The following is a 15999-nucleotide window of genomic DNA, read 5'->3' on the forward strand; positions in this document are numbered from 1 at the left end:
TTTTTTAAATTGAGTGTTGCAGGTGTGGCAGTTTATTGACAGCAAACATGCTGGATTTTTTTCAATGTCAATCATGTCAAGAAAACTTTCAGAATCGAGGGATTGGCCTCTTTAGCTGGATGAGCTTCCCTGTGCCTCACTGCCCTCCTACGGCTTTTAGTGGTATTGAAAGGTTGTCTGTGTGATGGAGGATAAAAATGCTGGATAAGTATATGGTGTTTGCGTATTGCCTCCAATGTTTTAGTGTTATACAAAGTTATTATATGGAAAACCACCTTTGCTTGATAAAATATTTCTGCACCCTTAGAACCTTGCAGTATGTCACTTCATTTTGAGTTTTCAGGCTATAAAGGTGAAATACTGCATAGATGTAAGGCTGTGGAAATCTCTTTTATCAGGTTTGGACTCAAAGACTGAGTTGGATGGAGTGGTGATCACTCTGCACAAATAACTTATGCTAAAAAGTGCAGATTTATCCTAAAAATCATAGTCTTAAAAAGGAAAATACTTTCAGTTCATAAAGAAACGGTTTGATTTGTTCTGGCTGTTTTGGGTCTGTAAGCACATTATAACTATGATATTAATCTTACATTTTGAGCTTTTAAAACTTGGTTGATGTCTGTGATTTTTGAATTTTTTACTGAAATGTTCAGTCAAAACCTCTGATGGAGTCTCATAAAGCAATAATTTGGTCATTTTAAATGAACATTTCTTGCTATCCCTTGTTTTAATGTGCAATCTGTACCATACTTGGAATTAAATGGTAACATGACAGTGTCATTGTTTTGTGCGTAAATGTGGAGGTTCAAGTAGGCTAATATAATATAAATGTTCTAGAAACCTTCAGTTGTAATGTGAGAGTAATAATGATACACATATAGATAAACACAAAGTCAAGCAAAGTTTGGATTCTTGGTTTTATTGAAGCCAGGGGTCTGATAAACATGTTCCTTATCTTTGTCGGCATAAGAAGCTAGAATCCACATGGCAGCTAGGAGGCTACAGAGTTGTGTTAAAGTCATACAATCAAACTTCTGAATGAATTCAGGACACAAAAATGCAGCCAGCCATGTGCTTACAATGTCTTGATATCCTGGATATAAAAGGACTGGAAGCAGAAGCTCTTAGTCTTATATAGATGTAGACTGTCGATAGTGGTTGAAGGCAATTCAGTTAAGATGTGAGGAGGCAGTTGCTTTCAACTGACGTTTGAGTACAAAAGTTACAACATCTGTTCATTATTCAATCCTGGAAGCAACATCCAAATCTTTACAAAGAGTAGGTGCAACTCTGAAACCAAGCAGCATAAGAGCGCTTCATTCCACTCAGCTAAATACCAATTTTAAAAAGTGTGGCCACGTTTCAGTAGGACAAATTGGTGGGGTCAATATTCCTTTAAACAGAAAGTGTCTTATGGGCAAAACCATATTTGACAACAAAAACATGTCTATTAGGATGTAAACACAATCTAGGGACGTTTCATGGGCAAAAAAATGACAAACCTGAAAATGAATGGACATTTATTTGGTTTATCTACATCAAGATGTCCCAAAAATATCCCTTGTACAATGATTTCTAGAGGATTGATATTAAAAATCACAATACCATCAGCAGAAAGGGTGTTATTCCATAGTTAACCACAAGGGGCACCTTCCATAACTTAAGCAGCAACTGCAGATAAATAATGCAATTTTACTGAGTAGGTTAACTTCTAAATTCATTACTAAATGTTCTAAAAGGCAAGGCAAAAAGGAAAATATGCATTTTGTATCTTTAAACTGTAGCAACAGGGAATTGATACAAGTGTCCATGGAAAAGTGCGTATTTCAACATGTGGTGGTACTGCTCCTGGCTGTTCTTATAATTGTATTTCATCCACTTCGGCAACAGACCCTCAGGTGCACATTCCACCCAGTCACAAAAAAAAGGAAAAAATAAAAACAATAAGAGCTTAATTTTGATCAAAAATAAACCCAGAGCAATTGTGGAGCATCACTTTAACAACAAATCAAATCATGCATAAAGTAGACTGTACACAAATATGGTCTGGTGGTTATTCCCTCAAAGAGCAAATTGTTTAGAAATGATATTAAACCGTAATTGCATTGCACCATTTTAAACAACTGTAACACAATTATGGTATTTCTTTTCCTTCCAACTCCTGAAATAGCAGATATGGTTGAGTGGACTAAGGCATTTCTACCATTTTTATAGGGTGGTATGCAAAAAAAAAAAAAAAGGCAGACCATAAGTTTGGAATGCAAGTGCTCAATGAAAGAGAGGAGAAAAATGGCCACTGGTTAATCTTATGGATGACTACCGACTATAAAAGCTGAAAATAGAGAATAATATGCATCTTTGGTTCCATGTTCCAATTCACTCCAGTTGAATAGCAAATAGCTGCTCTCTTCACATTTACCATGACATCTGTGAAAGCTACTGATAAACAATATCCATAGGATTAAGTAGGGCCTTGCATTCAGACTTAAAAATGATAATGTACACTTAATTCATTTTGATTAGATTATGGTGTCATGAAACCATACGTATTATTACAGATTATCTGATATGGTACAGTATAATGGTTTTAATTTTTTTTTTTTTTTTTTTTTAAAGAAAAGAAATTACATAAGACAATTAAGCAACCCCTTAAGGACACACAAATTAATTAGGAGCAATCCTGTGAAGGCAGGGCGCCCAGTGTGACAAACTATTAGCTGTACATTGAAGGCAAAAGGTCGTTGTTTTAAATCGGGCACTGAAAGAGACCAAACCAAAAAAATCTGACTTGAAAAACAGGTTTCCTACAGGGACATCTCTACAGCTACTTCATGTAGAAACTGGGAATGTTTTAACTGACATGCGAAGTACAGTGTGAAGAAAACGTGACACCAAAAAGGACCACAGTGCTGTTAAACACTGAATGATACAATATTTCATTTTGTTCAAACCACAGCAAATCATTGTGTGTGTGTGTGTATGTGAGTGTTTGTGTGAGTGTGTGTGTTTTGGCTGCGAAGCAAATGGTTTCAACCACAGCAAGTGTTCATCTGGGGGACCAAAAAGTTCCATCACGTGGTTTTTTCTTAATATCAGCAGCCTTTACAGTTTGTATGAAGGCATTCAATCTATTGCTCTAATGAACACTATCAACTAGGCCACAGAAATCTTATTTGTGAAAAATAATAGAAACCACAGGCTTGTTGTACATTAACAAAAATGTAAAAAGAAATAAATTATTTGGATGACAAAAAATGGACAAAAAAACCTTTTTAACCGATGGTGCTACAGTGCATTTCCTCTTATGTAGACAAGCACATCTACTATGACACAAACAGCTAACTGTGCGAGGCACTTGGGAGTTATAGTAGGAAAGATGCTGCCCAACCACCCTCCCCAAATATACACACCTGTAGCTAAAGAAGCGATTCTGTTGCAACCTCAAAGCCTGTCAAATCCCAACCAGTCTCATTTAGTCAAAGAAGCCATTTTCAGAATTTGAACAGGATTGCATTTTTATACAAAATCAAAGTGAACCTGAATAGAATTTTCGTATTAATATTTACAGAATCCTTCGAGATGACTAGGGCGAATGATATGATATGCTGTCAGCTATCTGGACATCTCATTAGTGTCATGACGTCAGTGGCATTTTAACATGTTACGTGATACAGATGAATGCTTCCATAAACCCAATAAATGGTGCACAAAAATAAAATAAAAAGGAGGAACTTTGTATAAATACAACAGTATCATATCCAACAATTTTTACATACTACATATGTTTGCAAGTATTTTAATGACTTTCTCAATTCATCTATTTAAAGTTTAAATACCTTTCCAATCACAACCAAATTCCTTCCATGAGATAAACTGAACCAGAGGCCACCGGAACAGTATATTTCCACTCTTTAAACCCATGAGGAGTTGGTGTTTAACCCCAGAAACTGGGGGGCCTGCAGCCCAGCGCATCAGGCTGGTTGCCAGGGAGTGTGCACACATTTCCATAAACTGACATCCCTCACAAAATAACATTTACAGTGGAAGAGAGGACAGAAATAAAGCCAAGCCTTCAGCACTTATCATCTCATTAACACCTCCATCTCTTTGATCTCTCTCTTCCCATCTCACCAGAACACCAAATTATCTGACAGCATCCGAAACTCATTTAGGTGAAACCACTGTGTGTGTGTGCTGACTGATATAGACATTGGGAATTTGGTCAATTTCTTTTTTTTATGCTCACAAGTACATGTAATTTTCCAGAGTATTAACGCAGTGGACGATGCAGCTGTTTTTGTTGCCTTTACGCTTCGTTCTCTGTCGGCGGTGGTATGTTGTTAGCTGAAACCGTTGAGTCTTGTTTGCGAGTCATCCTGTCCAACTCAGCCTGGACATCAGTCAAACCCGGCTTCTGCCCTTGGAAAAAACGGGAGACAAAGCCCAAAAGTAATCTCCTGTAGCTTCTGTGTATTCATAAACAGTTTTCTACAGCCAGCAAGCGGATGGATGGGGGCTGGGGGGTTGGATGGTGATGCGATCCCATGCTGGAGGTTGGCGGCTCTCTGCCGCAGTTAACACGCATGCAAAACTAATCATCTGACATGTACAACATGTACTCATGCACGATCCTTTCAGTGAGCTCTCAGAGATATTAATATTGCTAGACACTGGAACAAAAAGTGCATGTCAGTGGTCTCAGACAGAGAGATGAGTTATGCAATGTTTCCCCTCAGTGATTCACTGAGTACATTCAACTATTTCACATTCACTGTTTGACTTTGTTATACTTAATATAACAAAGCTGAAAATAAGCACTGCTGACATGCAAAACAGCAGAGGTTACTCGAATAACAACAGGTAAATTAGTTGAGCAACATAGCAGTGGTATATGATGTGAAAAGTTGATATTAGTTTAATGGGGGGGTTTATGGTTGGAGGTTTGGTGCATACAGGCCTGTCACAAGTTCCTTCAGCTGTCAGAAGTTCAGTCAAAGAGGCAACCTTTCTTTTTTGTCCTTTTTTAACCTTCTTTCAGGCTGCAGAGATAAAGCTCCAGACAGCAAAATGGTCCACAGCCTTGTTCTAACTCTAAATCTCTAAAGCAGATCTAAATATACAGGACAGCTAAATTTCACCATTTAAATTTTGTAACTGTTTTGATAAAAGGTACCTCAAAGAAACGGAACAGCTGATTTCACTGATATTAGAGGTCAGGACAGCACTGACGTAAGAGGTTGTACCTGTTTTCTTGGCGGACCCTTGCACTCCAGCTCCAACCGCTCCAGCTCCTGGGCTCCCGGGGCTCCCTGGGGCTCCAGTCTTTTTACTCAACAGACTGTTGAAGAAGTTAGCCAGCACTCCCTCATTGGCAGCCCCGCCTGTTCAAGATTAATGAGATTAAGATGAATGAGATAAAACTGTCAAAGATAAACTGCTATTTACCTCAAAAATGATTTTTAGGCACACAGGCTGATTAACAGATTATCATGCTTATTATGCCCAAAATAATGTTACAATTCCAAACTAATAGTCTGCAACAACCTTATTTACTTCCTGCTGAATATAGTTAACTTAACTCCATACAAAATAAGGTCATGTGTTTTTCTTGTAAGGTTGAAGACAAAAAGCCCCTTAACCACAATCAAGGGATGGTGTATTGGACTGTAATATGTGCAGTGCACCATCACTAAAATCACAAGTTTGTCTTGGAGGAATTTATAATCTGTGCGGCATATGACACCCTCTATCTTTTAGATGTTCTATTTAGATATTGGAGAAAAACTTCACGAACATCCTTTATGTGTTGGAAGTTGTTACAGTACAGAAGCAGAGTTAAAAAAAATAGTAATATAAGTAAATAATCAAATAGAAATACAAACAATACAAATGTCCACTATAGAATGCAGTTTTAACTGTAGACCACAATAAGTAAGGGTTAACAGATCTCTATTAAATCCAGTTAAACCAAATGCTCAACTCCTTTTTTTGAGTTGAAGTGCACTGGCCTGCTGCTGTACTTAATGGTGGAGAATAAGTAAATATTTTGTCTCAGGAATCTATTGTTATGTGAATCATTTAAGCTGTTGCCTCTTGGAGGCAGTATTGCTGCATTTAAGGAAAGGTGTTGCCGTTACAGCCAAAAGATGAATGTAAAACAGCGATCAAAGCGTTCTTTCCCCCAGAGGTCAAAACATTGGATTCAATCAATGTTGATGATTAAAGGGAATCTTGAATTGAGTGGAAAGGACAGATCAAGCTCCTGGTACAGACTAGGAAACACTAGAGCACAACGAATTATCCTCAGTGCTCTGGTATGAAAATTAGAAGGCAAGGCAAGGCAAGGCAAGGCAGCTTTACTTATATAGCGCATTTAATACACAATGTCAACTCAATGTGCTTAATGAAAATGAGCAGTCTCGGAGCTCCTACCTTTCATGTTAGGGTCAGGCTTTTTGACAGCAGCCATCGGTGAGCCACCGGGCACAGTGGGTTGGCCAGCGCGACCCGCAGGTCTGGGGGAACCGGAGGTTGTCCGTCCTGGAGACTCCTGCAACACAGAAAGCAGAGGGAGACTGCAGTCATTAACAAGTAGCTGGGTTGGTCTATACAGAGAGAAAAGATGAAGGAAGAAAAAGGAATAAACGCATGCCAAGTTTGAAGGACACTTACGGTTGCTCCTCTTGTTGGTGTGGCCGGCTGCTTCGCTAACAAAGACTGTAGAAAAGAAAGTGAAAGGGGGTCATTCAGATGTGGTTTACAACTCCAACAAGAGTTTCTTTCGTGCATTCAAATGTTGAGTATTGGACCTAAATTAACAGGACAAACAAAAACATTTGACTACACGTGAATTAAATGGTTATTTAATTTTTTTAACTCTAAATTTGGTACAAACTAACCCGCAATCAACACTGACTAACCTACAAAGCTGCAGACTCAGCTGAGGGGTTTTTGTTGTTGTTTTTTTTTTAGACTGCCTTCCTGCTTCATTTTCTCATAAAACAGGAAGTGAAGGCAATGCTTGCCGTGGTGAACGATCACATGTTTCCAGACGTCTAAGAGCACAAAACAGTGAACGATAGACAATAGATACTTAATGGTAAAACAACAGTTCTGGACCACCACTAAAATCTTACCAAGGACTGATCCATGGATCTATCTGCTCATTAAATCTAAGCTAAACTGGTTTGTAAGTTACAACTTTATTGCTACCAATAAAACGTATATTAGAAAAGCAAGGAAGATGCATTCAACTGTGTATGTATTAGCTGCATATTGTAACATGCTTAGTGTAAACTATTTTCTATATTTCTGGATGTTTTCTCTTTTTTTTTTAAACCAGCTCATGGCATTACATTTTCTTAGATTTTGAAATCTTGCCTTCAAAAATCAACATAGGGACTTTTCAGAAAACAAACTGTGTTAAAGACTCATACCTGTTGCTTCATCAGGAATACCTGCTCATCCTCTGCATTTATCTCTTTGTCATGAACCAGCTGTGAAGTAGAGAAAAGGGAAAATAAAACCATCAAAATAATGTAAATAAAAAGTCAACTGTAGAATATCAATTGCAATAAGAACTGACATGTGGTTATTTAATAGGTATTTTGGGGTGTAATGAAAGATGAAGAGTTTACACTACCATACCTTTCGTACTGGAGGCTTTGTGATAAAATCTTCAAATGGATCTTCAGGTCTCACCGTTGTAAAGTTTTCATGCAAAATCCCAATTTTCTTCTCATTATCCCAACCAGAGGGACTAGAAGAATGGAAAACACAGTTCAATTACAGTGAGTGACATTATTTAAATTCTGCTCTTGACAAAAAATGCAAATTGTTTTCTTGAAATGAAAATAAGAATTCAGTTTGATATAACTGACAGGGGCAAGTCTAACAATGGCAATATCTGATTATTACCTAAATGTTGACAGTAATTTTTGAGTCAGAGATGAGACTAAATGATAAGATAAAATAGTGCCTCTGCAGTTTCACTTACATGAACACTGCATCCTTCTCCACCACTAAGGCAGGTGTGGTGAACTGGAAGTCATACATCTTATGTACTATATATTTGTAAAGCAGATCCAGGTTTTTCTCCTCTTTGACCGAGGTGTAGATCAAGCCAGCACCATCTGTTAAGTCTTGTTAAGGCAGCAGCAGTTAGGGTGAGCACGGCGACTGAAGATTCAAGGGAACAGTGACAGAATTATTTATTTTCACGAATAAATGAAATATCATGGGCCATATAAAAACCCTCATGCATGGTCTTTTTCTTTTTGGACAAGTCAAGAATCATCATGATGGCAACACAATCGTTTATGCATGTGAGAGGATACATTCTAAGCAAAATCGCCTGATGTGGGACTGGATGAAATCGAAGTGCTCCTCTCTGTAGTCATGCTCCTTCTCTAATACGCTGACTGCGTCACACTAAAGAGCAAAAGGGAGAGAAAGAGAGATACGAAATTAAAACAAATTTTAATGAGAAACACTTGAATGTCAGAACTCACAAGTATATATAAAGAAGATAATACTGTCTCTTCTTTGCATCTCAAGCCTGTTGTACCTAGATTGTTTTTTGATGGCATTCTCATCATAACAGATTTCTGCACATACACATTTATTATGTTCCAGGTGTTGTTTTGTTCCCACTTGAACACCAAGTAAAACAGTCTCCATAAGAAGTCATTCACATCACTGAACTGAACAAACCAATTGTTTTGGCATTGTTCCTGTTGTATTAGTCAGCCTAGAGAAAAACATTTTTCACTTGCCACTGAAAGGACAGCAGCTGACTGAGGTAGGGGTGGGTGGGGATTGTAAGGATTGACACCTCCATTATACTTATGTGTTTTGAGGACATGGGTGCAAGCATGCTTTTAGGAGACTCTGGGAAGATATTTCTATGTGTGCTGCCTGCTGAACATCTGCTACAACTGGCATAAACACATCCACTTTCTCTGTGAAGGAACAGATGGGAAACATGATGGGGTTGCTGGGTGCATGGCGACAGCATTTTAAAAAAGGAATAGTATTTCCTGTCACTGGTTCTCTGGTGGAGCGTCCATGATTAGTCATGACGAAGGGGTGAAGGTTCAAAAGAAGACTAACAAAGTTTTACCATTAAAAGTCAAGAGATTTCAGACTTTTTCCAGTATCTGTTGCTAAGATAAAGTGATTGAAAGCAACAATTTCTGCCAAAGTGAATACTTTTCTCTGGCAAGGGCTAGACAGAGGCACCAAAGATTTCAAAAAGTACATTCACCATTTTCTAGTCACAGTTAGCACGTGAAGCTCTGCTGATGACTACACTGGAGGTTTTTTTTTTAGCACTAGTCTTAGCCTGGAGGGTTAATAAGCAAGTATAATGGCTGTTTTTTATTAGAGGACAGTGCCTCACACAGCACAGCAGAGAAGTAAAAGCATACCTAAAAGCAATGTATGCAATGCGTATATGGGTAAGGAACAGATATTACGTAAGCCCAATGTGCTTGTCACGGTGGCAATTCAAGAAGCCATTGGAGGAAATCAGCAGCGAGGACAGCTGCCAAGATGTTAAGGAACGCTTTCTGGCAAGGGGGCTCTTAGAGAAGTTAGAAGATGACTACAGATGGCCTGAAAGAGATTCTAAGGACGAAGGAAAGCGAGGCAGGACATCCTTAGATCTTATCTGAGGATACTGTTGAAAGTCAGCAAGAGAACTTTGAGGAACTCCTCAACCTGATGGACACAGAAAGCCTTGCTTAAAACGGGGAAATAGATAGGATTATGAGTATCATTTCTAAAGCAAAACAATAGTGGCAGCTTGTGTGGATCGAGAGAAGTTGCAAATATAGAAACAGCAAAAGGGTTAGGACCATATTTCAATGGACACCAAACAGAATTACAGTAATTTTTATGTATTAGCACAGATTGTTCTCTTTTGCAGTAAATTGAACAATAACGTTGCACTGCATTGTTGTATGGTATTCAAAATCGGACTACCGGGGCGCATGTGTAAAAGAATTTGATAAATTAGTAAAACCTCCTATAACAACATCATCAAATCCTTAGGTTGTCTCTGGATATACATGTAGCCTATGATTTAACCCGTGACATCACTAACCTTTGTGCAAACTATTAGCACTGGAATGCCCAGGTTGTGTGTGAGTGTGTTGTCTCCAAGTGGTAGCACGACGGCCTCGTCTTCCCCTGCTGTCGGGGCCCGTCTCTGTGGGGAGGCTGGGGTGGCATCCTCCGGTTCTGTGTACTCTTGGAAGGCTTTCACCACTTGTGGAAAGACAAGGAAAAAACAGGAAATCAGAACATTAGTGAACATAGTCCATTAAAACAGCTCATTAGTTCGGTTTTCAATGTCTTTATCTGCCTCCGCGTTTTTCTTTTAATGATCATGCATCGTCTCAAAACTCTTAAAAATGACATAGACAAACGTTTTTCCACCTTGTTTTTGGTTTTCGTGTTTAGTTGACCCCCATTTTAAAATAAATCACGAAACACGTTTTTCATTTCAATATAAAAATCATCTGGCAAAATGTGTTTGTTAAAAGGAGATCTCATGGAATACCAGCAGGCATAAATAAAAATGTCTAAATCAGCCCTTCTGCTCCTCTTATAAAATGAAAATAGTAAAGTAACACGTTCTGTGAAAAATGTTGTTACAGTACCTATCAAAAAAGATTTGAGCCTTTGCTCTATGTTGTTTGTTATAACAAACTCTTCCAACACTGAATAAACACAAGAACATTAAGCAGACAAATCACAATTATTGTGGTTTTCACATACTATCTCTGTAGCTCCGACGTAAAATTTCAAGGTGCACATCATCTCTGGTGGTAACTCTGTAACCCTGAAGAGTGACAGACACTCGTAGCCTCTGCAACACCCTGATGCACAACTATATTTATATATGTTTTTATAGCACGGTGTTACTGGTTGTGTACTCTGCCTCCAAGATTAGATCAACACACGTGAGTCCTCTGTGGTGCTTAACTGGCATATATGCTAACACCTGACCAATGACAGCATTGATGAAAATAAATGTAATTGCACATGCAACAAGTAACTGCTGTTTCCTCTAGATTAGTATTATTGGAAAAAAATGTGTTATGTACTGTAAGTATTCACAATTTTATAAACGTTAGAAAAAGAGAAACATAAGGCATCCTTCACCTCCCTGTCGTACTGCCCCAGCTGTCCAGACATTTACAAAGCTGTGGTGAGAGTCGGGGGGGTATTTAGATGCAGGAAGCTTTGGCCTACTTCCTCAGGAGCTTCGGGAATGCAGCGGGGACAGCCCACAAAGCCAGATTGACTTGGCTTTTTGAGCCAACTCCTTTACTTTCAAACATGGGATTTAGTATAAGGAGCGAGAACTAGCATAACAAGCTATGTTAACATGGATCCCTGCTTGGACACAGGATTACACAAATCCAAATATGCACAAATAGGTTTGAGTATGTACGTTATTCCAACCGAGCCAGGAACTTAACATGCAGAGTTTACACCATCCAAAAAGGAAGACTCGGCTTCATTGTGAATAACTGAGAGGTCAGACTTTCATCGAATTCTTCACAGGGCAGAGATCCGCAGAGCCTTAGACATGACACACACCTTGGAGATTAACTGACGATAACGCAGACAAGATGAGTGTTTGTTATCATTCAAATGCTCAATCTACTGAGCATAGATCGAAACCTTTATTGATCACGTTACATTGAAAATGTCTTCAACCTATCTGAAAAAAACAATCATTAAGCAGGAGAAGCAAATAAACATTAACACCCTCTCAGTCTCGAGCACAACGGTGTCTGAGGCAGAAGAGCAGAAGATTACACTAAATAAATAATGTGAGTGGTTTCAAACTTTTGATATTGTGTTTTAGCCATGAAAACATTCAAGCTGTTCTCTATAAAACATGAAAGATGACCAACTTTTGGCAGCCACCGTTCAAACCTGCAGGAGGTGCGTGTTTGATACTAAAGAGACAGACTTGGAGTTTCATGTCACTTTAAAAGACGTGCGTGAAAAAGACAAAGAGACTTTGCCCCACAAACAAAGGTGAGGTCATTCAGCAGTAGTGCACATAATCAGGAACTGCTCAGTCTTATATGAATCAAATATAGTGTGCTTTAATAACAATATGGTGCCTCAAAAATTACATTATTTTTAATATCACATAGAGTAGGTCTTTTATTTGGCAGTGAATTTGAGCATTATTTACATAATTAAATAGAACTATTCTCACATAAACAATGCTTAATTGACCACTAATTAACATATAAGACACTTAATAATTTACTGAAAGAGGTCAGGACGCGGAAGTCCCAGTTAAGACAGGAGGAAAGGTGTCTTTTCTGGCCATCTGACTACTGCCAAAACAAATCTGGTCCCTCTGATAATTTTAAAACAAGCTCAAATTTTAGATCAGTGAATGCAACAAGGACAAGTCCAGCAAGACAAGAACATTTAAAGCTATCAGGTTTCCTTTAAATTCAGTGAAACTGATCTAGAATCAAAACAAAAACACTTAAGATCTTTGCTTCCATTTCATTGTCAAACAATATGGCTGAAATACAGTTCTTGTTTATGTCACAAACCAGAGAAGTCATTTCTCACATCAGTGTGTGGCCCAGCAATAAACTGATCCTGTAATTTGACTTGATTACGACTCCAGCAGCCAGACAACTTTGGTTACAGCGTAACAGCAACAAGAACGTCCGGCCCACAGAATGAATTCAGACAAACTCAGTTTATGTCCCTTCCTTTCCCTGACGCTGATGGTGGAGGGGAGGGAACCATGATGCAAGACGGCTGCAAGACTCCCTGGACAAAAGCCACTCACACATACTTCCAGTCTGTCTGTCAGCCGGTCTCTCTCACTCACACACGTCCCTGCATACATAATCTGGCTAGGTCTCACCAATCTGCTACTGACATCACAACTGACATGCTGGAAGATGCTTTATCTGGATGACATGCTTCGGCTAAACTGGAAAGCTGACCGTGTCAGTGGGTGGGGTCACACTGTTTGGATACAGAGAAAAAGCAGGAGGAACACTTGAGAGAAATCTGACAAATACACACAAAAAAAGCCACAAAAATTGACCAAACTATTGTGAAGTCTCAAGAAAAAAAACCTTCAACAGACACTATGATGCTAATATACAACTGCAATGAATGATAAAACCAACATCTACAGATTACAAGCTATAATGTATCATTTCCAGGCTTTATTCCTTTCCACTGCATTGTACAAATCAATTAGAGTAATCCTCAACTAATACAGTTAATTGAACCAAAATAATTAAATGAATCAAGTTGAAGTTGGACCCATTAAACATAATTATGCCCACTTAGAGTATAATTAGCAATGTGCTTTAGACCTCACTTTGACACCAACTTCTTGTTTCTTTCTCACACATTTGCCAGCAGACAACACTACATGTTACTACTTGTTATTTGTGTTGGCAATTACATTAAGATTTCTAACAGCTCTAGATATTTTCAATAGACCTTATTAAACTAATACACATGAAATTATTTATTTATTTTTCGTGTGATAACTAATTTCAGACTTACAAGCGCAAATTTGGAGGCAGAAAAGCACCCTCTGAAAAACCCTGCAGACTCAACTAACTTGTCTGAAAGGCAACAATCTTCCTGAACACAAAAGAAGTGTTCATAAGCGAGAGATGACCAGTTCTAAAATTATCAGGAGAACATCTGAGTGCATCACACTCATTGATCCGCAGAACTTGCCTGCAAGCTAGAGCACACAGCTGAGGATCATGGGCCTATCTGATGATGACCTAGAAACATCCATGACAATGCTTAATGTTATACACTGCTAGCCTCTCATGCTACATGGTGACCAATTTCTCCTTTTCCCAAGCAGCAAATGAAGCAAAGAGTCTGGCTCTTATTATGCAAGACCCCTGTTGCTTCGACCCTCGGATGCTGCAGGCACTTTTTATGAGTGCTGTATGCTTTTAGCCTCATCCTGATATTGTCTCAGATTTTGCATTTTGAGACATAAAATGACTTCATAACAAATTACCACCTCACCATAGTGAATCATTTGCATTATAATTAATGTTAGTCTCCACTTTTTATAGGAGATAAACACACAGTGATACTTCAATCAAATGTAAAGTCCAGCAGACAACTAAACACTAGTGGACCCATCAACCCATTACTTACTGTTCTGCTCCAGTTCTCTCATGTCTTCAGGAGGGATCTTGAGCTTGTCCACATGGTCACGTAGCACGCTAGCCCACTTCTGCAGTGATTCCATAATGGTCCAGGGCCGTGACATATCCGCAACGAACACCGCTAGACAATCACGTAGTGACTGAGCCGAAACAGCAAACTTAAGTAGGCCTTTGTGGTACAGGTCCCCATCCAGGATCCACACGTTACACCGAGTAAGGTCTGCAAAAGAAATACAAAATACGAGTATGATATAAGTTAATGCTGTCAACTCCAAAGGCTACAAACTACAGAATAGCTACAGCAGGTGAACTCACCATCTCTGTCCTCATCATGGACATTTAAGTACAGATACTCCAGTCCCCTCCCTTTCTTGCTGTGATCGGTGTCTTGAAGTTTGGCCACGAGTGTCGTTTTTCCTGATCCATCTTCACCTGCAAGATTTCTTATTCATCAGCTTACATATGACATTGTTTATTACCACCAGTAGTCATATTTATATTGTTTAATACATATTGTTGTAGACATTTTTTGTACTTATAATGGTTATGATGTGCAAGTACTATCAATTAAAAAATGCTTCCAGTCAAAAGCAGTGTTCCTCACATGATTCAAAGGCCCACCCAAATAAATACACACCCACCCAAGAAGAGCACTGTGTACTTATGTGTTTATTATGCCTTCTTTTCAATAGTGTGTGAAGAATTGCAGCTGAAAATGAAGCCAGAAATGTTCTCCAGTGTGTGTGGGTTTGCAGTACGCGGGCACTCCTCTCCCCTCAGGGTTGATCCACCTCAAATATACAGTAAAAGCTCTGCAGAGGCTTTCACACATGTAGCTTGAGCAACACTTACCAAATACCAGGATATTCTTTCCTGATGGCAACTTTGAATTGGAGCGAGTAGAAACTTCACTCAGTATTGAGGACCTACAAAGAAACAGTCATGAGAAAAGCCGAAAGACAGCTAACGCTAGCCATTAAATCTGACAGCCAAGTAGCACATTGACAGCTCCCTTTTCTCACAACATTACATTACAACATTACATAACTATTACATGTAGCGTTGCAGGGAGATTGTTTCCCTCTTTAGCCTGCCTCTGAGATGTGTCCACGACAACACATAAAGTAGGAAATGATAAGTCATCTCCACTGACCTGTGCGTTACAAATACTTAGCTGAGGATCTCACTTAAATCCATTAAAACCTGACATACTGCTGCCCGCATTAAAAGAGTGTCTACTCTAGATGTCTACTCTAATGATAAGCATTGACTAAAACCCAGCATTATTTTTCTGCTTACTTCGTTGAGTCGGTTATGTTGCTAGTTAGCTTGTACGTCCCTGTTAGCCTGTTGTATCCTACATACAAGTGCTACCACTGATCTGTCAAAGCGTCTCATGACACTAAAGGCTCTCTCTCTAACTTGACTTGTTAATTCAACAGCGTTTCCCGTTTTAGTAAAAGGCATTAATGTAAAAGCAGTAGTTAACAGCAGTAAAGTTAGCTCACTGGCCGCCCAGCTTCAGTTAGTGCTAATGTTACCGCTAGCCGGGCCGGTGTTTTATGGGAAGCGACAGGCAGTGACAAAGCAGAACCACAAAGTCTGAGCTTTTTCTAAGAAAACCCTCTGAGGACGTGAGGTCGTCAAAAGTGTAGCAGCAAACTTGCCAAAGGTTTTGTCCTTCTTCCTCTTCGTTGTTGTTGTCGCTTGCCCCGGCTGCGCCCGGGAGCTGTTTCTCCAGAACGGGAGCCATCTTCTCTTTCTACAACCACAAAGGCAAGGCCCTGCT

At 39.1% G+C, this 15999-nt stretch overlaps 1 protein-coding gene across 2 annotated transcripts; it reads right to left on the minus strand.

The window, feature by feature from the left end:
* Positions 1-913: 913 nt before the first annotated feature.
* dync1li2 (dynein, cytoplasmic 1, light intermediate chain 2) lies at positions 914-15999 on the minus strand. 2 transcript variants are annotated; one of them, XM_062423730.1, is made up of 13 exons: positions 15878-15999; positions 15063-15136; positions 14526-14642; positions 14200-14430; positions 10106-10269; positions 8337-8430; positions 7997-8132; positions 7648-7759; positions 7437-7496; positions 6673-6717; positions 6433-6550; positions 5244-5381; positions 914-4414 (listed from the first exon to the last, which is right to left on the minus strand). In XM_062423730.1, the coding sequence occupies exons 1-13, from the start codon at positions 15961-15963 to the stop codon at positions 4398-4400; spliced, it is 1392 nt and encodes a 463-aa protein (XP_062279714.1). In that variant the 5' UTR covers positions 15964-15999; the 3' UTR covers positions 914-4397. The 2 variants fall into 2 exon arrangements, with proteins under 2 accessions (XP_062279714.1, XP_062279705.1); XM_062423721.1 differs by having other exon boundaries at positions 914-4419.

Source organism: Scomber scombrus, chromosome 1 (assembly GCF_963691925.1).
Source record: "Scomber scombrus chromosome 1, fScoSco1.1, whole genome shotgun sequence".
In the NCBI taxonomy this organism is placed as follows: Eukaryota; Metazoa; Chordata; class Actinopteri; order Scombriformes; family Scombridae; genus Scomber; species Scomber scombrus.